The sequence below is a fragment of the Podarcis liolepis genome (genome assembly GCF_965112155.1).
Source record: "Podarcis liolepis genome assembly, chromosome: Z".
Lineage (NCBI taxonomy): Eukaryota > Metazoa > Chordata > Lepidosauria > Squamata > Lacertidae > Podarcis > Podarcis liolepis.
In genome coordinates this window covers 8,025,958-8,050,418 of record NC_139570.1, presented here as the reverse complement: position 1 = coordinate 8,050,418, position 24,461 = coordinate 8,025,958, and the positions used below count along the sequence as shown (strand labels likewise).

General features: G+C 41.9%; 1 protein-coding gene and 1 long non-coding RNA gene across 13 annotated transcripts in view; one reads left to right on the top strand and one right to left on the bottom strand.

Moving 5' to 3' along the window:
- AFF2 (ALF transcription elongation factor 2) overlaps nt 1-24,461 on the bottom strand; it is a 399,262-nt gene that overhangs the window by 139,254 nt on the left and 235,547 nt on the right. For 7 of the 11 annotated variants that reach the window (XM_083486217.1, XM_083486214.1, XM_083486221.1 and 4 more), the window contains exons 5-8: nt 24,334-24,426; nt 19,973-20,065; nt 18,477-18,513; nt 18,195-18,246 (exon numbers count right to left, since the gene is read on the bottom strand). In XM_083486217.1, the coding sequence (XP_083342343.1) occupies nt 18,195-18,246; nt 18,477-18,513; nt 19,973-20,065; nt 24,334-24,426 (275 nt within the window). The remainder of the gene's footprint in view (nt 1-18,194; nt 18,247-18,476; nt 18,514-19,972; nt 20,066-24,333; nt 24,427-24,461) is intronic. The other 4 variants (XM_083486218.1, XM_083486223.1, XM_083486219.1 and 1 more) reach the window with 1 other exon arrangement.
- On the top strand, nt 3,800-9,223 carry LOC310698893. Of its 2 annotated transcripts, none has more exons than XR_014521788.1 (3): nt 3,800-3,943; nt 6,722-6,847; nt 7,850-9,223. It is a non-coding gene; the product is annotated as an uncharacterized lncRNA (long non-coding RNA). The 2 variants fall into 2 exon arrangements; XR_014521789.1 differs by having other exon boundaries at nt 3,800-3,961.

Here is a 24,461-nt window from a genome sequence, read left to right as displayed (position 1 = left end):
CTTTATCACTACCCTAAGGAGTCTCAAAGCGGCTAGCATTCTCCTTTCCCTTCCTCCCCCACAACAAACACTCTGTGAGGTGAGTCGGGCTGAGAGACTTCAGAGAAGTGTGACTGGCCCAAGGTCACCCAGCAGCTGCATGTGGAGGAGCGGGGAAGCAAACCCGGTTCACCAGATTACGAGTCCACTGCTCTTAACCACTACACCACACTGGCTCTCTGTGGTGGAGACAAGATGCTGCCCCCCTTGCCCAGTTCCATTTTAAGTAGCTGATCAGGCTGGCCCCCGAAACTTACTTCAACACTGCTGATAGGACAGTGTTCTCCTGAGAGCAGTAGTCTAGCTGAGAGGGCACAGGGCAGACTTTGTGGGCAACATAGCTCTGTCTTCCATTAGCACAACTCATTCACCTCATGCAGTTTCCTCACTCTGTCTAATGGTAGGGCTGGCCCTGAAGTGTCAGTTGACTGGAAACAACTGGCCTAGAAATGTTCACACTGATAAAGCAATTTGTCCAATCAATACATGTACCTGGTTGTTTTTTTCCAGACTCCTCCTTTTAAATTATGTCTGAGTGACATTAGCAGAACATTCCACAACAAATGCAAATGCTTAGAAATATTGTATTACTGGTTGATAGAAGGACGGGTAAGCAACATAAACAGTTAACTACTGCTATGTGCACTTGCTCATTCTGTTAATGCCCTTGCTTTTGATTGTCTTCCCTAACGAAGTATGTCTTTCATCAGGCAGTTAGCACAGTTTCTAGGGGTGGGTTGGAGGAGAGGGGACAGGATTATTGATCCAATAGATTGTAATAGCTCTTTCTGAGCCATTCCCATCAATCATTTCAATGCATATTCAATGAGCTTTAATCTGCAAATTTGTCACATTTGGAAGTCATTATTCTTTAATGGATTTATTGTTTGTTTTTTGTGTTTTTAAATATGATGCATTAATTCTGCTTTGTTCACTGTATGCTTAGTCACTTTTAGTGAGGGGGGAAAATAGAGTATAAGGCAGACGTCAGCTGTGTCTGCTAAGTTGCAAGATAAGCCCTGCCTTATGACCAAGCATTCAGTCTGCTGAGACTAGGGGCCCCTCCAGCTTTGTTCATGAGGATTAATGCTCATGGTGGTACTGGGGCAACTATATAGGATGCTGCTTTCAATACTGCTTGCACCAGGGGAGGCAGGCATACTGCTTCATCTCCAATTTGTACACTCTTGCTTTTGTTGCCCCTCCAGACAGCAATAATTCAGTAACATTGGGGAAGCATCGCAGAACAACTAAAAAATTAGAATGATGTGTGGATGGTCCACTATAAATCCACCACTAATGTACAATTAGGCCTCATTCACAGTGTGCATTTAAGGCACTTTAAACATAATTCTCAGAGTAGTATAACAGTCATTACCCCTTCCCAGGGAACTCTGCTGGTTGTAGCTCTGTGAGGATAATAATAATAATAATAATAATAATAATAATAATAATAATAATTTATTATTTGTACCCCACCCATCCCCAGCCACTCTGGGCGGCTTCCATAGAAACCAAAAAACACTAAAATATCATACATTAAAAAATTCCCAGAACAGGGCTGCCTTAAGATGTCTTCTGAATGTCAGGTAGTTGTTTATCGTTTTGACATCTGATGGGAGGGCGTTCCACAGGGCGGGTGCCACTACCGAAAAGGACCTCTGCCTGGTTCCCTGTAGCTTTGCTTCTCGCAATGAGGGAACTGCCAGAAGGCCCTCGGCGCTGGACCTCAGCGTCCGGGCAGAACGATGGGGGTGGAGACGCTCCTTCAGGTATACTGGACCGAGGCCGTTTAGGGCTTTAAAGGTCAACACCAGCACTTTGAATTGTGCTCGGAAACGTACTGGGAGCCAATGTAGGTCTTCCAAGACCGGTGTTATGTGGTCTCGGCGGCCGCCCCCAGTCACCAGTCTAGCTGCCGCATTCTGGATTAGCTGTAGTTTCCGAGTCACCTTCAAAGGTAGCCCCACGTAGAGCGCATTGCAGTAGTCCAAGCGGGAGATAACCAGAGCATGCACCACTCTGGCGAGACAGTCCGCGGGCAGGTAGGGTCTCAGCCTGCGTACCAGGTGGAGTTGGTAGACAGCTGCCCTGGATACAGAATTGACCTGCGCCTCCATGGACAGCTGTCTATAAGAGTCTTCTAACAACTCTCAGCACCCTTAACAAACTACAGCGCCCATAATTCTTTGGGAGAAGACATGGATGTTTAACGTGGTATCATAGTGCTTTTAATGTATGGGTTGAATGTGGCTTTACTGCATCCATGGCTTGTTGCAGATTTCTTTCCCACCCCACCCCCCCAAAAAAAAACCCCAGTTTGGAGGGCTCCTAAAAACCAAACCCTTTGTATCTAGACTCTATAAACCCCAGCAGAAGTCACTTTTACAATATTATTTTGTTGTTGTTGTTAATTCAACACAGAGTACACAACCAGCTTATCAGGCTTGTGACAATCTCTAACAAGTTCGCATTGCACATAAGCTTAGCCTGCGCCATCTCAGTTTTTCCAGGCCTATTCCAGTTAGCTGTGGATTCGTTAAATGGCACCATTTCCCAAGGATAAAAAGGGATTAGTCCACTGGGCCCAAAGCACAATAAGATCCGACGAAAACAAATATTTTTAACGACACAGATTTCCTTTATGATGCTAGTCTGTTAACTTGGTGCTTATGGAGTTTGGAAAATGGCACCTTAGTGGTTTATCTTTCATAGTTTCCTATAATGTGTTTACAAAGTCCCTGTTACTGCTATATGCTTATATATTTTGATAAATGGCACATGCCACCGTAGTGTGCCTTTGGAGAGTTCACTACTCTTCTTGTTGTTATTTAGCTTTGTTCTTGGCACAGAACCCTCTCCCCACTGGCCCCTATTCCTGTGGTCGGTAGGCAATGATTGCAGAATTAAAGGCCAGGTGAGCGAAATGGTCACATTCCAAGAAATGCAATTAACCAATTTTATTTCTTATTAAAACTTGGAAGTGTGCTTTCACTTCATGTACTACTGCTTGCAGGAGAGGGTACCATTGGCTTTGTCAAAAACTGAGCGCCACTGTGGTGTAGTGGTTAGAGTGTTGCACTAAGATTTGCAAGACCTGAATTCAAATCCCCACTCAACCATGAGGCTCACCAGTCACTCACTTTTGGCATAGCATGGGGAAGAAGGAGAACCATGCACACCAACTTCAGCTCCTTGGAGGAAAGGTAGGATATAAATGTAATACATAAAAATAAATAAACAGAAATCAAGATTAATTGGGCAGAACTGCCCACAGAACACAGAATGTGCGATCTTGGAAACAGCTGTGCCAGATTGCAGTACTAATCCCAAATTTTGCCAAAAGGCAAGGAAAAACGAGACAATTCCAGTTTAGTTTATTGATTATGGATGAAGGTCACTCACTTTAGCCAAGGGTCCGTGGAGCAGTTGCTGACTGCAGCTCCCTTCCTACTCCTTGGAGACTGACCTTATGCATGGACGGTGGTGGGCTTCAAAGGGCACTTTTGGCCATGATGGGCTATTAAGATGGGAGCACCTGACATAGGACCCAAAACATCAAAGGCTACAATGGTGATCTTTGAATGTATCCAGAACACATTCTAATCTGACATAAGTATCTCTAATAAGGAATGTCTATGTGTTTACACCCACTCAAACCCACCCACAAATATGGAAGCAATCAAATAACCATTTTTCTTTAGAATTACTTACTTTTAGGATGCTTCCTCTCTTCGGCAATTTACAGTGCCTCTTTAAATTACACAGATAGCCCCTCCTCCAGCTGATGACATCATAATGTCAACAGCTCACATTTTATAGAAGTCTGCCAACCCCCAGATAAGCTGGTGGTTTCTGAAGGCTTGTGTATATGTCACAACTTTCTCCTTTCAACACCACACAGGTAAGGGGGAACCAAGTTGTGAGTACCACAATATCCATGTGGTGATGCCATCAGTATGCAGGTTTTATAAAAATGTAAACAAACAACAGCCAGGAGTGAGGGGAGGAAGCAGCACCAGGAGGACATGAAGTGGGATGGGGGAGATTAACTTTTCCCTCTGCAGAGATCCCATATGTCATCCCATGGGAGCCAGCATGGTGTAGTGGTTCAGAGTGGTAGTCTCTTAATCTGGGGAACCGGGTTCGCGTCTCTGCTCCTCCACATGCAGCTGCTGGGTGACCTTGGGCCAGTCACACTTATCTGAAGTTTCTCAGCCCCACTCACCTCACAGAGTGTTTGTTGTGGGGGAGGAAGGGAAAGGAGAATGTTAGCCTCTTTGAGACTCCTTAGGGTAGTGATAAAGCGGGATACCAAATCCAAACTCTTTAAATTCCTATTTGCTTAGAGAAGTAAGACTCCATTGCTGGCCATGGTAGCTCCAGCCTGGACCCAGAGGGAGCATTTTCACCAGGGAACATGTCAGAAGGGGAAAGGGTTAAGCACCACCCAACTGGGTTCTGAAACTACTGTTTACATGAAACATGCACAATAACTGCATTTGTCCTATTACCAATGAAATTAGGAATTATTGACTAGAAGTTTCATACAACTTGAGATTTCCTTCTAATATTAGTGGCAAATTTCCTCTCTGCCTAACGACTCTCAGCACTCTTAACAAACTACAGTTCCCAGGATTTTTTTATATGTAGTTTAAAGCAGTATGATTTTCCTTTAAAAGTATAGCACAGGTGGGGAGCCTCAACAAATAAATCTCTTCAAAAGATAAAATCTTTCATTTTGCCATTTCTTCCCCCCCCCTTCCGTTTGTCCTTTCTTTTATATATATATACAAGTAAAGGGGAAAAGCAGATTATTTCAATTAAGGAGCAGTCTTTGACAATGGTAAGCAATCTTTCTCCAGAGTTCAAAGCAACACTTGCAGTTTTAAGTTTCTTTTAGGCATATCTGTCAGGATCTAATTTTCAAGGCACAGTTGCCATGGCAGCTTCTTTGAATTTTAATCTAGCACTAAAGGTCAAGACAGGTCAACAGCTTCAGTTCCTCTTCAATATTAGAATAAAGACACACATACACCCTGCAACAGCCTATACAACTTCTAACCGTAAAGGAATCCATGGGGGACACCCCAAGATCCTAAAATGAAGGATATGTAGAAAGTTTATGATTTATACAAAACCCTCAAATTCGTTTGGTACTATTGAAATCAAAGCTGAAATCAAACGTGGAGAGATGTTTCTCTTAAACGGAGTTAATGACAGTGGTGCCTTTTGAAATTACTTTAATGTCTAGCTCTGGAGAAATAACTCTGTAAAATCTAATTGTTTTCTCAAATTTCATTCTATTAGTTTAGCAGTGTAAGTGATAACTGTATTATCCTATCCAATTGACTTTTAAAGATTATGAATAGTCTCCCCAGCCCCTCATTCCTAGATTGTGGGTGAGTTACTTTACTCATGGTGAGAGCAACGATTGGGGGGGGGGAGTCTGGAGGGTCTGCATTTCATATGCAGATCTTAGGCAGCAAGTGGTTTAAGGTTTTGGATAACAAAAGCTTAAGCCTGTTGTTGCTTTTCATCAACCTGCATGTTTGCATCATGCTACCACATGGCAGCAGCAATGTTTGTATACACTGGAGGGGGATGGGGGATAATTTTTTATCTACTTCTCATTGGAAGGTGAACCTCCCTAATTTTTCCTTTCCAAAACAATACATAAGATGAAGCCATCCTTCGAAAGCCTCACTGCTCTGAATTTTGTAATGCAGTTCATCGGTCAAGTCATGTGTACAAAAATTTGCATACTGGGGTAAAGTGTCCATGAAAATGCACATACCAGTGGAAATAGGATAAAACTGCATTGAAAAAAATTATGTATATTGGGCAAAAGTGGCATACAAACATATATATGAAGTGAAATTTGCACAAAAATATTAATAAAATTTCATGAGGTTTTTTTTTAAAAAAATAAAAATAAAAATTAGAATAATAGAATTGTAGCATTGGAGATCACAAGGGTTACCTAGTCCAACCCCCTGCAATGCAGGAATCTTTTGCTCAATGTGGGGCTCAAACTCAGAACTCTAAGATTAAAAGTCACATGCTCTACTGACTGAGCTATTCTGGCTTATTAACTGGTGTGAAAATGTGGAGAACTGATCTTAAGAGTCCACCTGCACTATACATTAAAACAGTGTCATGGCTCCCCCTAAACAAAATCGCAGGAACTATAGTTTGTTAAGGGTGCTGAGAATTGGTAGAAGATTCCTATTTGCCACTATTCAAGAGGAAAAGAGGGATTGATTCTTAAAGCACTCTGGGAATTGCAGCTCTGTGAGTAGAATAGGGATCTCCCATTTTAGCAAAAATTAAAGTAATATTGATGCAAACATGTACAAAATGGCAGATGAGTACAATAAACTAAGAAAAGGCCAAGGACTAACACCCTACACAAATCTGGAGTGAAGTCTGTAAGGCAGTTGTATGGCGCCTTGTATGCCTCCTTCCGGCAATTCCTGTAGCCAAGCTGTTGCAAATTTATTTCTCTGCTTTTCTTTGGGTGACAGCAGTGTGGCCAATAGGGGGCACTTGCCATCTGGGTAGCCCAGGACCTCCATACTTGCTGCCCAGGCTTGCACCCTGGGGAAGTTGTTTCCGTGTTGCAAACGCAGCAAAAACAACATGGAAGGCAAAAGCTATGAGTTCTCCCCTATATCCACAGGCACTATATCTCTCCAGTGGTTAGACTTTACCCCTGAAGACACACTCTTCCATTGCGGCCCAAGACAGATGAATGCCAACAATAAACCACAAATAATACCAGCAAAGGCCACTGAATGAATAAAAGGTAGCAATTCGATTATTTATCCATCCTCGTCCCCAAAAGTATGCTTTTAGGATTATCAGGAATGATCTTTTCCTGAAAGGAAGAAAGATGTATAAAAGATAACTGATGCAATAAGAGATTAATCATTGCTGCCCATCCATATTCTTCAAACTGGTGTTTTGAAGAAGAACGAAATGAGCTGCAACTGTATGAACTGTATGAATGCTTACATCGTGGCCCTAGCTTGTATTCATTTTGTGGCCTTGGCCTGCATTATATGTAGTTAAACTGCATCATTCCATTATTCTGTACATGGTTGCATAAATATTAGTTTTACCATTGCTAAATGGGATTCCTGTTACTTGGTCTCTCTTTTGACTAGAAAACTAAACAGAAGCACTCCACACTACAATATTTTGTTGTTGCAGGGCCCACATGTTACATTTTACATTGCTGCTTTCTTCACTGAAATTCAAGGTGACAAACTACTTGACATACCAAGGAGGGATGGAGGAAAAATCCATGCTTTCTGAAACAATGTGCAGACTAAAACACAGCTATCTTTTAAAATTTGTGATACAGTTCTCTAACCAATGTTTACAAAAATGCATATAGCAAAGTGAAATGTGCACAAATATGAAGATGATATTAGTCAAAATAACATACAAAATACATTATATTGGGGGAAATTGACCCCAAAGATGTGTACATTACTCAAAAGTGCCCATACAAATGAAATTAACGGGATAAATTTGCAATAAAATGCTGATGAATTTTTGTGAGGTTTTTTTTTGTTTTTAACTAATTGACAAATTGCTGCAAAATGTGGGGAACTAAATTTAAGATTTGAAAATAAGAAACTGGGCAGACCTTTCCATTCCTAGTATCAAGTGGTTTTTCATGCAAAAACTGACCAGACTCAGATCTGCTTAGCTTTGGCAAGTTTGCAGCACTATGTGCCGTTGGTCTATAATTTAGGGACACTTAAGTAACACTCTCTTCCTTTTCATCTCTCTGTTTCAGTGTGTGAGCTGAAAGTGGCAGCATATGAGCAAGAAGCATCTAGGGTTGAGCAATGACTCCAGCACACTGGTGATATGCGGTCACATCAGAGGAGCTCCATTGCCATCCCTCAACATGTTATAGGCACCTTTCCTCTAACCAATGCCACACACACCCAACTGCTACATCAACTCAGTCTCACAAGAATCAAATGGCTGTCTCTCCTGAAATTGTAACACAATGGGATCAGCTCTGCTCTGCTGTTTTTAATCTGTCCTACCAAACCCTGTATTTCTGAGTTCAATAGGGGTACTCCTAGACTGTCACTATCTTGTGGGAGGAATGCAAGCATATGCTGCAAATTTAGATTTGCACAATTAATGTGGATTAGTGCACTTTGTCATTCTAGCACAACAAATCTACTTTATATTTAAAAAGAGCTCATTTTCAAATCAGGAAAGTGATGTGCAAATAACTGCAAAGTATAGGATGAACAGTTGATTAACAGGAAGATGCAGAAAAACCCACTAGTAAATCAGGTTGGGTGTTCATTGTTGTATAACTGCCCGACAAACAAATCAGAATGAATGCTCAATAAAGATAATCTAACCTCCACATAAACTTTGTGCAAATAGATCAGGATGAATGCTCAATAAAACAGGTTGTCTGGAGGAGCCCTGCCTTCTTTAGAGAAGGAAGGAAGAAATGGGGGAGGGGGACAGCACCTCATTATATTTTAGCTTCTGAGGCAACTGGGTACCAAAAGCACTACGTAGCCATGTGTGTACTGATATTCAAAATGGGGAGGTAATGGCTGAACCAATTCGTGAAATTCTTTTTCAATAGTACATCAAAGGCCCCACGCTTACATTTTTTTCTTATGGTTGGGCTGCTTGTTCCTGACTCCTTTAAAGTACCAATTAGGCCTGAGATGCGCATGCAAATTATTCAGCACCGGGTCATTAAAATATAACCAAATTAAATTCCCATTGTCACAGAATCTTTTAAAGTAATTTATAAACATGTCAAGAGTAGGCTGCTTATTAGACCGGGCTAGCAAATATTTTATTCTGACGGGGAGGTTAAGATGCATGTGAGTCATTTGAATAATGAAAACAAATTAAAAGATTCATTTGTAAATTATTTTGAAGAATAGCCTCATCTGCAGGGGCACACCAATCTTAATTATTTGTCTGCATTAAATATAATCTGAATTGTCTATTATTAACGCTGCACTGAACGCTCGCCTGTGAATATTTTCTGTGCGATAGGTATGCTTTCAAAAGAGACAACCCCTCCCAGTCCTTCTACATCTCCGAATGTTCACCTCCCCCCCATTTCACAATACATACTTCTGCTGTGTTGTCACCCTCTCCCCCTTTTCTCTCTGTCAATTAGTATAAGATTCCAACCAATCAGGGGTCACAGAATGAATCTGATGGTATCAAGGTGCTGCATAACTGATCAGATGTGCTTATATGACAGCATCACTGAGGGAGAATGGAGGAAACTGGAACACAGAAAACTGCCTTATAGTGAGTCCAGACCCTTGCCCATCCAGCTCAGAATTGCCTGCACTGATTAGTGGCACCTCTCTAGAGTCAATCACAGCCCTACAGGAAGATGCTGAGGCTTGAACCTGGGACTTCCTGCATGAAAAGCAGTTGCTCTGCCACTGAATTTACTGCCCTTCCCCCAATTGATAAGGCAAAGTTTCCAGTTAGATCACCTACTTTCCCCACTGTATCAGCTAACACTTTCAGGACCTTTTACCGCCTCCCTGCTCCCAAATCACAAAACGTATCACCTGGTTTGACCCACAGATGCACTACCACAAATGCAACGTGTTTCACTACAGCCCATCAATTTATGCCCATCAATGTTTTGCCAGCATTTATGAACCCTGCCCCACCTGATACTGAGCCTTTTCATTTCAAGGTTTTCAGCACAGCTGTTTCAGTACTGAGACTGACCTTTCCTCCTTCTTCGCAAAGTACCTGTGGATTAGTTATTAGACCTGGAGCAGGAGACCAGCTACGTTTGTCCATCCTGGATTTTATAGGCATTGTGACTTTGCTGCTCAGTTGATCTTTCGTGGTATTTTATCTATTGTGCCTTTGCTGGTTTTTAAAATTAATCATAGACTAGCAATGATTTGTTGTAATTGCTGGGAATGGTTTTCTGTTTAATTACTACTTGCTGATATTCTGAGTTTTAATTTTATCATGTAATTTTTATTTTTCAAATGGATAGTCGGATGTTACCTTATTTAAGTCATATATTTTTATAGCCCAACTTTTCATTATCACTTATTTGTACTGGACTGGATTGCCATAGAATGTGTGACCTTTATTGTATATTTGCTAAATCTATGACTGCCTTGTGTACAGCAATGTATAAGGTGGTATACGAATTGGAAACAAAATTAAATCAACACATTCAACTGCCTGTCATCAAATGTCACAAAACAAATTGATGCATATGTATGTGTGAACCAGCCTTTGAACTGTGCTCATGATGAGACAATGCACAGAACCCAGCATAATGGATCCAAAACTATAGTTGCACATCAAGCCAATGCTAGACTATTTATCCATCTAGCTCAGTATGACTTTCTCTGACAGTGATTCTCCAAGTTCTTAGGTAGGGAGGTGATGAATGTTGGAAGATTCAGAACACATAAAAGAAACCACTTCTTCAAACAGCACATAGATAAACTATGAAACTATGGAGGCAGTGATGGCCACCAGTATGGATGGTTTTAAAAGAGGTTTAGACAATTTCATGGAGGATAAGGCTATCAATATGTACTAGCCGTTATGTCTATGTTCCATCTCCATGGCTGGAGTCTGGATGTCACTTAATACCAGTTGCTGGGCATCACAGAAGGGGAGACTGCTGTTGCCCTCAAGTCCAGCCTGTGGGGCTCCCTTGGGTATCTCTGATTCAACAGGGCTTATGTTCCTGGAACAATTTTTTGAATGCTCCACTGTTGGTGCCATTATGACTCTGAACACCAGCTGCTGGGATTCACAAGTGGAGAGAGTGATGTTGCACTCAGGTTCTGCTTGCAAACTTCCCATAGGCACCTGGTTGGCCACTGTGAGAACAGGATGGGCCACTGGTCTGATCCAGCAGGCTTTGCATATTTTCATCTACTGCTAGCTTAAGTGGAAATGTCTTGGGTTGACCATGTGGCCATCTGCAGGTAAAACACATGATCTAACACTTAACTGTGGCCCTTCCCATATATTTCCTAATACTAGAAAATTAAAAAGTAACATGTTTCCAATAAAAATAATAATTAGAAAATATAGGCGTGCTCATGCCTCTTTATGACTGCAAAAAGTTCAAAACCTGGGGGAGTTGGAGAGGAATTCAAATGCCACCACTGACAAGATTGCGTTGTTTAATGTTCCTTGTCAACTTCGAGAGAACACAACTGCATTTTGATTTGAATGTTCTGAAGAGCAATATTGACTGTTGTCACATTACCCAATATGAAAAGCTTGCTGTGAAAACCCTCTTGATGCCTGATTGCTCTTCATAAGGGGTTCCTGCTGGTTCATTTCAAAGAATGAATTACCTTTAATTCATAGCATGAAGACATTGCCAGTTTTTGTGTGTGTTTTGTTTTCTGTGCTCCCAGGTGGCTCCTTTTGATGTGGCAGAGAAGTTCCAAAAAGATAAGATGAAACACTCTTCAAGAGTAGCTAGATATCATGAAGTGTGTTTCCTTTTTCAAACAGACTTCCAAGAAGTATACTCATAGTCTTTGGGGTTAGGAATCTAGTGGCAATTATCACTGAAAGCGCCAATCTTGTAATAATATAACTTCTAGCTCAGTAATGGCCCCTTGCTTATTTTTCATTGTTTTGAGTTCTTTAAAGACACTGTTTTGATTGGAGTTTGTTAAAGTGTTGACGCAGCTGAGTTTCTTTCAAGACATAAATCTGTTGATGTAAGATGAGACTAAGACGCTGCTAAGATTCAGTATGCAAATGACCTTTACACATTTCAATATATAGTATTAACTGGTTCTGACCTCACAATAACCCATGGTTTGCCATGATGCGAGCAAGCCACAGGGAATCTCAGGCATGCACACTCTCAATGCTCCTCTTCTCCCCCACTATGGCCACGAAGAAAAGAATGAAAACTTCCACTTACATTTTTTAAAAACTTTGTTTTTCAGTTTCTGAAAATGCTTATACCAATCGCCATATAATCCCCCCCCCAAGAAACATTCCATGCACATACAGTGGTACCTTGGGTTAAGAACTTAATTCGTTCTGGACGTCTGTTCTTAACCTGAAACTGTTCTTAACCTGAGGTACCACGTTAGCTAAGGGGGCCTCCTGCTGCTGCCACGCCACCGGAGCATGATTTCTGTTCTCATCCTGAAGCAAAGTTCTTAACCCGAGGTACTATTTCTGGGTTAGCGGAGTCTGTAATCTGAAGTGTATGTAACCTGAGGTACCATTGTACAAGGCAAATGAAACTGCCAAACATTAAGCCAGTTTGTACAATAGTTTAGGAGTTCACTAAAGCAATTAAGTGCTTTCTGCTATCCATTTTAACAGATTGTCCCAGAATCACCAGTAGGTAGCCAGTCACTTCCATTTTTTGTGTAACACATCTTAGCATGTTACCGTAAACTGTGGTTAATCTTAACTCCAGGTTATTGAAAAAAGCCATCTGATTCATATCCCATGGTTTGAAACTGGCTGGCTTCAAACAAACTATTGCTAAGATTAACCATAGTTGTTGGATACGTATGAAATGACAATCTGCAATTAATTAAAAATGGAAGCAAAGGGTTTCAATCTCCTCCTTGCAACTTTGCTGGAAGAGGAGGGGAAAGGGGGAGAATGTTGGCCCAAAGCTCACTGTGGCTCATTCATGTCATGATAAACCATGGCTATCTTGACATAGTCCTTTATAATCCTAAGAGGGCTTTAAAAACAAATCTTTGCAGACATGGGGCTCAAGAGTATATAAACATTAATAGGACATTTGCTTGCAAATTTCTTTCCTTTTCCTGTTTGTATTAAGCTACAATGCTGTCTACACTATTCATTACTGTCATCACCAACTTGTACCCAACTGCATAATGATATGCATTTGCCCCAGTCGAAGATTGCCATGATTTTGTACCCATCTAAAGCCTTTGCTCAATGTTATTTTGGAATTTAGGAGCACTTTCTTCTTTTACTTGGGTTTCTGCCTTGATTCTGTGAAACTGCCAGTCTTGCAATACACTTCTGCTGATCTTTGGACATGTAGATGAATCATGGGATGTTGTCATGCCATTAAAGTATAATGTGTGAGCCTGTTTTAAAAAGGAACCGGTGAACCCAGCGAGAACCATCTGCTTGCAATCTGGTGGTTGGTTTTTCCTTTAACACACCCAGGATTGTAAGGACACTTGAGTGCCTTAAATATGTATCTTGAAATTGTTACTGAGGCTGTGCTGTCCTCAAAATCACTAGTGCTTTTCTGGTTGTGAGCTGCTGGCCTGGATCCACTTGGAATCCACCCAGGGCCCATTTTAAATGAAGGACATCATGTTCTGTTTGTCATATTACTGAGCATTCTTGAGGACTTCCCTTAAAAGCCAGTCAGAAGTAAAATGAGGAAGTGAAGAGTCATAAAAGGGATCCTTGTCATCAAATAACATTTTGAGCTCACTCTATTAACACACTGTTAAAAGGTCCTGGCTCATGGGCTAGGGAAGCTACTGAGAATGATTAAAGACTTGGAAAGGCAATGTTTGAGGATGCACACCAAATCCATCTCTTATTACAGTATTTCAAACAACCTGGCCAATTCCTTTCAAACCACCATTCACCAGTTCCTGGAAACTGCAGGAAAGGACAGTGCTCTTCCACGCAGGTCCTGCTTGCGAGCTTCCCATAGACATCTGGCTGGCTTCTGTCAGAGCAGAATGCTGGACTACATGGGCCACTGGCCTGGTCCAGCAAGCTTTCCTCGTCTTTTTATGTGCGTTTAGAACTGCCCCTCCCCAAATGCATCCATGATGCTACTTCTTTTCATTCTCTAAAACCCCTGACACACTTCTCCTTTTTCTTTGAAAGCTTTGGTACAATCTCTTGGTACCTATTCCCTGCATTAGGGTTGAGGGACCTATGGCCCTCGAAATGTAGCTGCATCTCCTATCATCCCTGGACATTGGCCATGCTGGCTGGGGCTGATGGGACTTGGAGTCCAACAATATCTGAAGGGCCACAGGTTTTCCAAACCATTACTCTGCTCCAGGTAGTAAGAGTCACCAAATATGTAGGAAGTTCCACATTTTAGGATAAATGCAGACACTAAAATAAAATATACATTTAAATGTGTGTGTGTGTGTGTGTGTGTGTGTGCACGCAAGCAATCACCCCCCCTCCAGATTAAAGCTGAAATGTAATCAAATGGGGTCACATAATGTGAAACAGACGCAAACTGGGGGGGGGGGTGATGTTCTGATCACCTAAGATGGCCTCTATAAAACATTGTAAACCAGGTGCTGGGAAATTTTGGTCCTTCAGCTATTACTGAACTACAACTCCCATCAGCCCTAGAAAGCATAACCAAAGACCAGGGATGATGGTAGCTGAAGTTCAGAAAAATCTGGAGATTCAAAGGTTCATCGCATCTTCTATAAACACCCCTCCCTGCTTCTTCAAAACTGGCTCAACTATATATCCATAGGACCCAGGGTCAGGAAGCAACACCAAAGGTTTTGCAGACCTTCCTTTGGAAAGTAAAAATAAAAGTAACTTTTTTTATTTCAGCTTTGATCTGTCATGTGTAAAATCCATCACCTTCCCTGAGATGGCAGATCATTCCTCACAGGATTCTGATTGATAGTGCTGGAACCTTAGATCAAGCAGCAAAACAATAAGAGAGGCTGGTTCATAAAACGTACTCTCCGTGTCTCTGGTTTTATATTTGGCTTCCTGTAGAGAGAGCTTTGGTCCCATTAAATGCACTATATACCACTGAGCCTAGAAATGCACTCTCCTCCTCATCCTGAAAGCAGGCATATAACCATATACACCATGATTGACATATCTACTACTGCTTGTTATAAACTACGGAAACACTTTTTGTGATAAACTCAACTATTTTTTTTCCCAGCGCACAGTCCCAGCCTATCTGTTTAAAGGAGCAAAACCATTTTTAAAATAGTGAAGATGTCAACTACTTTATTGTAGAAATGGCACACTGATGTAACCTTGAAATAGGCTGCATACATGCTAACCTGCCTGAAGCACAAAAACACAGTTTTTTCTCAATATGGACTTGTCCATGCGCATCCTCACCATACTGCTTTCAATCTACACAAGGTTAGGTGTGGTTACTTGAAAACTCTCCCCTTGATTAGGTTATCCATGCCTTTTTCTCCCTGCACATGCCCCAGGTGAAGGAAGAAGGAAGTAGTGATTGAAATATTGGAATACGCCCGCCTACATTATGCACATTATGCACAGCAGGTCAGCGGTTCAAGTCTCCGCAATGGGATGAGCTCCTGTTGTTCAGTCCCTGCTCCTGCCAACCTAGCAGTTCGAAAGCACATCAAAGTGCAAGTGGATAAATAGGTACCGCTCCAGCGGGAGGTGAATGGCGTTTCTGTTCGCTGCTCTGGTTTGCCAGAAGCAGCTTAGTCATGCTGGCCACATGACCCGGAAGCTGTCTGTGGACATATGTTGGTTCCCTCGGCCAGTAAAGTGAGATGAACGGCACAACCCCAGAGTCGTCTGCGACAAGACTTACTTGTCAGGGGTTCTTTACCTTTTTACATTATGATATAGCTGGGACCACCTAAACCTGTTTTTCAAATGGACACATTGAGGGTAACACAGAATCAGGTTGCAGCCAGATTATGTTTTCTGAATTAATCCAGTTTCTTAATAAGAGCTTATTGGGGGCATAAAAACATGCAGTATTTCCCATTTTTGTGGGGACTACATAGAAAAAAGAAGAACAAAGACTCAGCTTTTGTCGATTCTAGATTAAAAATGCCATAGCTATGCAGCCATATTGTGTTCTCAACAACACAACGACATTCTGCTGATGTGCTAACACCATTTTGCAGAAAAAAGCAGGGAGTAGAGAGCACCTTGTGGTTTGCCGCTGGCTGAGCAACTTCCTAGCATTCCCACCTGTGACACACACAATTCCCTCCCCCACCAGAAAGTCAACACTGTTTTGCAAAACAGCTAAAAATAAAATGACAAGAGTGGTTTTGCTACTTCCCTATCAAAAGGTATTAACAAAGATGGCCTGAGCATATATGCTCAATGCTCAGAGTCCCTAAACATCCTATTGCCAGAAGCTAGAAATGATTGACGTTGCAAGTCCAGGCTTCTGCTTTCCCTTGCTGACAAGCTGGAGAATTCTCAAGTACAATGAGGTTTATGTTTTTTCTCACTAAACAGAAACTAACAGACAACTGCCGGAGGGAGGGAGGCAAAATGCTGGCCCCCTAGGCAATCCCAGCTGGCAGAATGCTTCGAAAGCCTTCGAAATGAAGAGGAGGAGCTGCTTCATCCCTTCTGCCTGCCAAGGGAACCTGGCCTCTTAACTAATAATAATAGAATTGTAAGAGACCATGAGGGTCAACCAATCCAACCCCTTGCGATGCAGGAATATTTAGCCCAACATGGGGCTAGAACGCACAACTCTGTGATTAAGAGTCTCATGCTCTTCCCACTGAGCTATTCAGGGTTAGCTAAGCCTCCACATCCTGTCATGGCCAATGTTCTCTGGCGCTACACTGCTCCTCTCAGCAAGACTTTTGTACCTTTGCATGTATTTATACAGCCATTCTGGCTTGAAAGGGTTTGTAGATTAAGACCACAGGATGAGCCTGCCGGATTAGGCCAGTGGTCCATCTAGTCCAGTGTCCTGCTCTGACAGTATTGAGATGCATTATGTGTCAAGTTTGTGGCTATCACTGCCTCCTGAAGGAGCAGCTCAGGAGGTGACTGAAGATACTGCAGTTACACTGTTCCCTAAGTGTCTAGCTGTCATTGGATGCCTGCACATATGGGAAGATGGTGGCTTGTCAGCTAGCAAACATGCACTTGCATTGTTTAAGGCTCCTTTTCTGCACCTCTGTATCCCATCTGATTCTGGTAAGGATGGAAATTCACTAATTCCTTCAAACCCTTCCCAGTGGTTGCCAGCAGGTCCTGCCAGTAGATCCCTTCACCAGCTATTGTTGAACCTTCCCAGCTTGAGCTGGCCTTTGCTCCTAGATTACATGAATCTGGTAAGCAATAAAGCCCCTTCCACATAGACAGCACTGGTTTATTGGTCTTACACTTACTGTGCTGGTTGGAGTTTCAATAGTACCTTTCCAACCACTTCTTATAATGTGGTGGGGGCAGACAGAGAATCTAGAAGGAAGAAACCCAACACTTCCTGCTTAGTTATTGGGTGAAAGAGGTCAACATACATATACTCTGCTGAACTTTCACACAAACTATGGTGTGTTCAGGGTGTATTTGAGATGAAGTATTAGTAACAGTTCTCAGAACTAATAGAGACAGTGGAACAACAAATGTGGAATGAAACTTTGTGGATAAAGTGCCTTACATACACAAAGCATTAGAATACACACATATACAACACAAATTATACATATATATCCTGCCTTCCCACAAGCATTGCTTTCAGTGATGAACGTTTTGATTCTGTAAGGGTAAGATTTACCCTCTGCCCCAGAAATCCATTTTCTGGGGTTTTCTATGAGTCACTGTTCCAGGCATGCCTTTTGATTGGAGGGCAGCCTCTTTCAAAGGCTTTTCTCTCCACTGGGAATGACTGGATGCTCCAAACTCACCCAGGGCAGAAATGAGATGGGAACACCTTTCTTTCCTTTCCACAGAGGCTAACCAGAAGGAGGGAAAGCTAGAGGATAATCATGCATAGGGAAACTGCAGGCAGCTTCTCCCATAGATGAGCACTTCTTCTTCTTTAAAAATAATTAATTTCCCACAGCGTGCTAGTGTTCCCCTGCACATTGGGGTAGACTCAGATATGGTCATGCTTGGAGTAGACCCATTAACATGCTCAACCATTTCATGGACCTACACTAAGCATTATTAAGTCCCAATTCTGACCATAGTTTATGAATGATCTTCAACGCAGCCTAGATATTACTGGACTACAGCCCTATTGGCTTCAAGTAGCATGACAAACTGGTCAGGGATTATGAGAGTTATAGCTGAGCACTATGTGGAGGGCACCATGTTGGGAAAGGCTGCATTGCACTACATCACGGCAGGAAAACACAGCATCATCACTCAGGCATATGGAAAACTTTTCAAGGAAGAAGGAGAGGGAAATTACTTACGATTTCTGTGGCACTGATTTGGTTGCAACTTTGCCAGCCGGCTCTCCCCATTCTGAAAAGAAAGAAATCACATCCATATAATTGCACTGAAGTTAACAGCACTCTCAAGAAAGGTTTAAGTGACATAAAAACTGGTCCACAACACATTAACACAACAGTGTGAAGAAACAAAATCTATTTCAGCAGTGCACTGATTAATTTTAAACCTGATGTCTTAATGATATTGTATAATGGGCAGAAAATGATAACTGATAGTTTCAAATAATATCAGGGAATACCTACTTTGAACTCCACATCCTGAGGTCAGATGCTGTGGATCCTACAACAAAAGCACACAAAATGTCGACATTAGTTAAGAACTTAAGGAAAACCTGTATTTTCTCCTTAGACTAAGGCACCAAAGTGACCTTAATAAACAAAGGAAGCCCCTTACAGTATGTAGTTCTTGCAACAACAATGGCACCAGAGAGAAACATTTGTTCATTTGTACACTCAGAGAAAACTATTGAATTGTAGCCAATTAGGGCCCCTTCTGCACTATGCGTTTAAAGTTATAGCATGGCTTCCCCTAAGAATCAATGGAACTGTAGTTTCATGAGGGTGCTGAGAGTTACTAGGACACCTCTATTACCATCAGGTAGCTATGTGCATCTATGCCTATGAAATAGATCATGATAAATTAAGGTATGTTTTTTTGGACTGGGCAAGTGAACAGGCAATCTTCCTACAGGGCTATGCCTGAGCCACTTGTTTCTGCCAGCATTGACATATGAACCAACCAAGGCTCTGATATCACCATCAGAGGTCCATCTTTGTAAGCCTCCTCCATGAAAGTCCCAGAGCGTGGCAACACAAGGATGGGGATTTTCTATAGTTCAGCTCCCTGGTTGTGGAATGTTCTCCCCAGGTGGGCTTGCCTGGCACCATCATTATATATCTTTAGGTGCCAGGCAAAAACTTTCTTCCATAAGCAGGCCTTTGGCCTTTAACTATCTATGACTTTTCATAAGTGGGTAGGATGTATTTCCTTTCCCCCTTGGTTTTAATGTATCTATGTAGGGTTTCTTGTTGGCTGGCTGGTTGGTTGGTTATAAGTTGCTTTTGGTTGCCCTGGGCAAGATAAAGCAAATAACAAATAACAACAACAATAATAATAATAATAATAATGTCCTAGGTGATGGAGTAGAGACAGTGCCAACTTGAAGTTTGAGCCATCTTTGGTCAAGGAAGCAAGATAAGAGTGTTAAGCAGCTTCTGGGCAGGTATAGAATCAAAGAATCATAAAACTGTAGAGTTGGGGCCACAAGGGTCATCTAATCCCACACCCTGCAATCTAGGAAGCATTTACCCAACATGGGATTGAACCCATGAGCCTGAGATTAATAGTCTCATGCTCTACTGACTGAGCTATTCCAGGATTTGATAAAGTATCACTTCTGGCAGTCTATCAGGCTTGTCCCTGGGATATGATTCAGTGCCCGTGACCTCCTTCCCAGACAACTACAACACCTCCTGGGACTGGACATCGCCTGTCACACACTTCACCAGGATAACTGGCCTCCAATTCTTCAAACTTCCCCCACCCCTCTTCTGTAGCTGGCCAGCCCTTCCAAGATGTATCTATGGGGCTCATAACAACATTGTTGATATGCATAATTAAGTTGAATACGTTCAGGGCTGAACTAATGCCAGTGTAGCCAAAACAGTAATCTAATTCAGCTGAACCAACCTATGGTCTTGATGCCCGGTCTGCATTTCAAAGTCCACTCTTAACCTACCTGTGCCTTGCCCGAAATAGGAAACTTATTCTGTTCAGCCTTTCCAGGTGTGTGTATAGCTGTAAGTGGTGGAGGCCAGGAATGGGTCATCTCCTAGCAAGAGAACAAAGAAAAATCAGAAGAATGTAGTCCACATTATACCCCCATCTATTTTCTCTGGGTTGTAGCCAAAGCAAGTTCTACTCAGAGCAGAACCACTGAAATTCATTGCCGTGGCTACCTTAAGTTCATTAATTCCAAAGGATCTATGGTGAGTAGAACTTTGTTGGCTACAGCCTTCTATTTTGCTTATGATTTAATGAGCATTCAGAAAGACGTTGACCATTTAAAATATATTTAAAGTACAATGATACCACTTCAAATAGTCATGGCTTCCCAAAAATAAGTTTATTAAGGATTCTGAGTGTTGTTAGGAGGCCCCTGTTTTCCTCCTAGAGCTACTATTCCCAGAGTTCCCTGTGAAGAGGGATTGTCTGTAAAATCACTTAGTGGATTGTAGCTCTGTGTGGGGAATGGGGTGTCAAGATTTTCACCCCTCAGTGTAATGATTTCAGAACAACCATACTGGATAAGAAGAGTAATATTCAATGTTCATCTTCATTTTCTCCAGTGAAATACTTATTCCCAACACAGACGCTCATCCCTGTTCTAAGTTAGCAATACAGCTGGACCCGATACACACTTCCAAAACACTGATAGGGAATAATCAAGGTTTCTTCGTTCACTTATTTGTGGAAAGAATTAAACGTCCAAGGTTGGAAGGATTTGAAAAAAATCTCTGAGTATCACAGAAGTAACAGAAATGTTTTAAAGTGGGGTGTAATGGAAGTTCAGAAAATCAAACCAGGGTTTACTTCCGTGTGGTTTGGACTTACAGAGTCATGTTAGCTATTGGAAAGGGTGCAGGGTTTATGCACTGTAAGAAAAGGGATTAAATGACAGTTAAGTGAGTATGGTTTTGTTGGCTTCAGAGTTGCTTTGGCCCTAAGGATGTATCTGCTTATCAAAGTGTACTCCTTCCTGGAAAAAATATTTAAATATTGTTTTAATTGACACAGTGTGTTTTATTATAAGGGCTAGGCATGCACACTTCTCCAGCCAAGTCTCCTCCTCCTCCTCCTTTTTTCTCCCCCCTCCAACCATCCTTTTAAACTAGCTGTACATGCCCTGAGGTAAGGAACTGAGAAGGATAACATACAGAAGATGCTTAATGAATAGCTAGGGAAAAAGAAGCAACAGCAGCATAATTTGTCTGCAAGGCTGTAGGGTTAATGGTTCCTAGAGTGCTCAGAAGGACTGGAGAGAATTAGCAGGAGGCTCATGTAATTCTGCAAGGCAGGTTTGTGAAGCAGTTGCTACAGGAGGAACTCCCGTCTACAAGTAAGAAGTACCAAGAAACTTTCAGTAAATGAGCCCAAGGAATTTGGACTAGCATCAATTGCTTTCTTTTCAAGTGATTGGTTGTCTTAAAAGGAGGCTGGCTAGATTGATAGTGGGTAGATCTATCGTGAGCTGAGAGGCCATCAGTAGTTGCTGGCAGGGTGGTTTGGTGAAGGTGGGGTTTCCCAACACCATGCATCACTACCACTTATGGAAAGGGAGAGGGGCAAGGTAGCAATGGAGCTTGGCATGGCGTGCGTGCAGCATTTGGAGCATTGGATTGGGTCCAGTGCTGAGCTCCCTTCTGCCTTCTTCCCCCTCTCCTGGTAAGCAGAAGTGATGCATGGCATTAGGAAACTGGGAGAGCAGCCCAGCATCAGCCCCACTGCCCCACCAGCTGCCACTGTAGGCAATAGTATCTAAATAGAACTTCCATGTTCGGATGGAACAAAAGCAGTTTTGGTTGAATAAAAATATGAGTAGGGTTATTGCCTTTGACTTCATATCTCACTTGCAATTTCTCAGGTGTTAAGAGTTTGCCCTAAAGCTATCAGGGCTGTGGACTTTTTCTCAGAGTCTCGGGGGAAGCAGTTAAATCAGAATTGAAGACATAATTGCAAATATTGTGCTTTGCTGAATTTGAGCTGCCTTAAATCCGTGTTGTGTTATTTGTATATTATGCAATCTGAGTGGAGGAGCCTTTCCTAGATGGTGGCCTCAATGTTTATCTCCTCACCTCTGGAGGGCCAGATTTGACAGTGGGGTTCCCAAATGCCAATTACTTGACATCACAGTGACATCAGGGGATGGTACACTTTAAAGGCTCAGGGCTTCAGAGTGCAGGATGGGGCTGTTTGAAAGCCTTTTTGCAAACCATCCCATGCTGCTCTTTAAACCTCTGATCTCTTGGGTGTGGAGTTCCATTATGCAAGGGTAAATCCAATGGAACAAACTGCTTAGCGCTGCACTGGACAAAAGTCACAGGGTTGGATCAAACATAAATCATACTCAAGAGTAGACCCATTAGCCATGCCCATTATTTTCAATGGCTCTACTCTGAGTTGGGCTAACAGGAGATGCAACCCATAAAATTCCAGCTTATCAATGGAGCGGCAACACATATGTAAAGCTGCATCAAAGGACAGGAGGAGGAAAGCTTTTTTTTTTTTAAGAACTACTAATACTAAGTAACATATAATTTTATCTCTGAAAATTTTAAAACCCTGGCAGGGTTCTTTCCACAAAACAAAACAAAACCCTCCTGCTGCTTCTTGTTCTGCATGGGTGGTTTTTTAAGGGGTATGTGATAATTTGTTCCATCCATCTCAAGAAGTACAAACAAATTAAGAAACAAACAAAAATACCCTACCACATAGGCTTCCCTTAAAAATAGCCAACACTTGGGCTTTGCTCCAAGAAGAGAATGTAATTACAATTTGCAATTGTCAGACAAGGCTGGAAATATCCAAAGACAATTATTTGCATGTATGTATGCATGTATGTATGTTCAGACTGTTTCTATTTCACGGTGTAATCAATTCCAATTCCATACACAAAACTTAGCTGACAGTTGCAAAACAGATTGATGAACAAGTGGGAGCAAGGTTGACGCAAATGTTTGGGACATCAGCGGCAGGCGTCCACTTCCCAACATTGACTCTGCATTTTCTGCCCCTGTCTGGAGATCCTTATTGAGACCTTGTGGAATTGACAGGCATGTGTTGTTTTTCATGCCATTCTGCGATCATTCAGAACCCAAAGCATGCTGGGCCCTTTCAAAAGACTGCAGATAATTGCAAATGAAAAATGTAGAACAATTGCCATTGTAAAACTGCTGATATCACAATGCCATTATACAAATTATGGTGCAACTGCATTTGGAATTATTGTGTGCAGTTCTGGTTATCTCACCTCAAAAAGGATATTGTAGGGTTGGGAAAGGTTCAGAAGAAGGCAACCAAAAAGGAGGAAGAGGCAACCAAAATGAACAAGGAGATGGTGGAGCTACTCCCTTACAATGAAATGTTGTAGTGTATGGAGAAAGAGCTGCTGTATGCCAGGTTGCAATTTATGTGGCAAGCAAGTTGGAGAAATTTGGCAGGATCTTCTGTACAGGGAAAATAAATGGAAGAATCCATTGCAAAGGCTCTCTTCAGCACAACACAGCCCTGTGCATCCACCTAATGGTCTTGAGTTTATAATTTAGTATCCCATTTTAATGAAATGCATTCATGGCTTATACGAAGCAAGTTAGAATTAAACCAAGGAAATGGAGAATTCAGGCTCTGAATCCTCCTATGTGCTAAATTGAGTGCTAATGTGCCACTGGCTGGGATTGATGTGTTTAAATCCTTGAGGATTTTGGCTGGACTCATCTTGGGCCTTTTGCAAAGATGCAGATTAGTGACGGACTCCAGTGGTTTGGAGGCTTAGTGCATAAAGTAGAACTAAATGGTTTCAGGAATAATTCCACAAACAGGCACTGTGACAGTTTAGTCTTGTCCTTTAGAGAAACCAGAGAAGTTTCTTTTTTGGTGCTTTGGAAATCAGTGCTTCTGAAATGAAATGCACTCCATGAAATGTTTATCCTACTAGCATCACGAAGGGCTCTATATCCACAGATTCTCTGCTGAGGGACTTCTTCCCAGAGAAAGCGTGGATGGCTCAGGTTATTTCTGTTCTGTGTCACTTTTATATGTGTTCTGTTATAGGTCTGCTTTGATCTGTTTTCTGCACACACACACACAAAACATATCATGCACAATGAATTCACATTTAAATTGTGCACATTTCCACTCAAAGTATGTATTTTACATGTATTCTTTCCATAAAATGCATTTTTTGTAAGCTTTTCAATGCATTTTCCCCTAAATTGTGTATTTTTGTATGCATTTCTACAGCATATTTCGACCAGAGAGAGACCAGAGAGCCCCAATGAGTATGACCCCAAGACTTCAGATGGGGTTCTCTCTCAGCCCTACCTGAAGATGCTGAGGACTGAACCTGGGACATTCTGTATGCATATCAGATGCTGTACCACTGTGCCATGGCCCTTCCCCATGTTCCTTATGTTCCTAAGAAAGGAGGAATATAAATGTAACAAATAAAT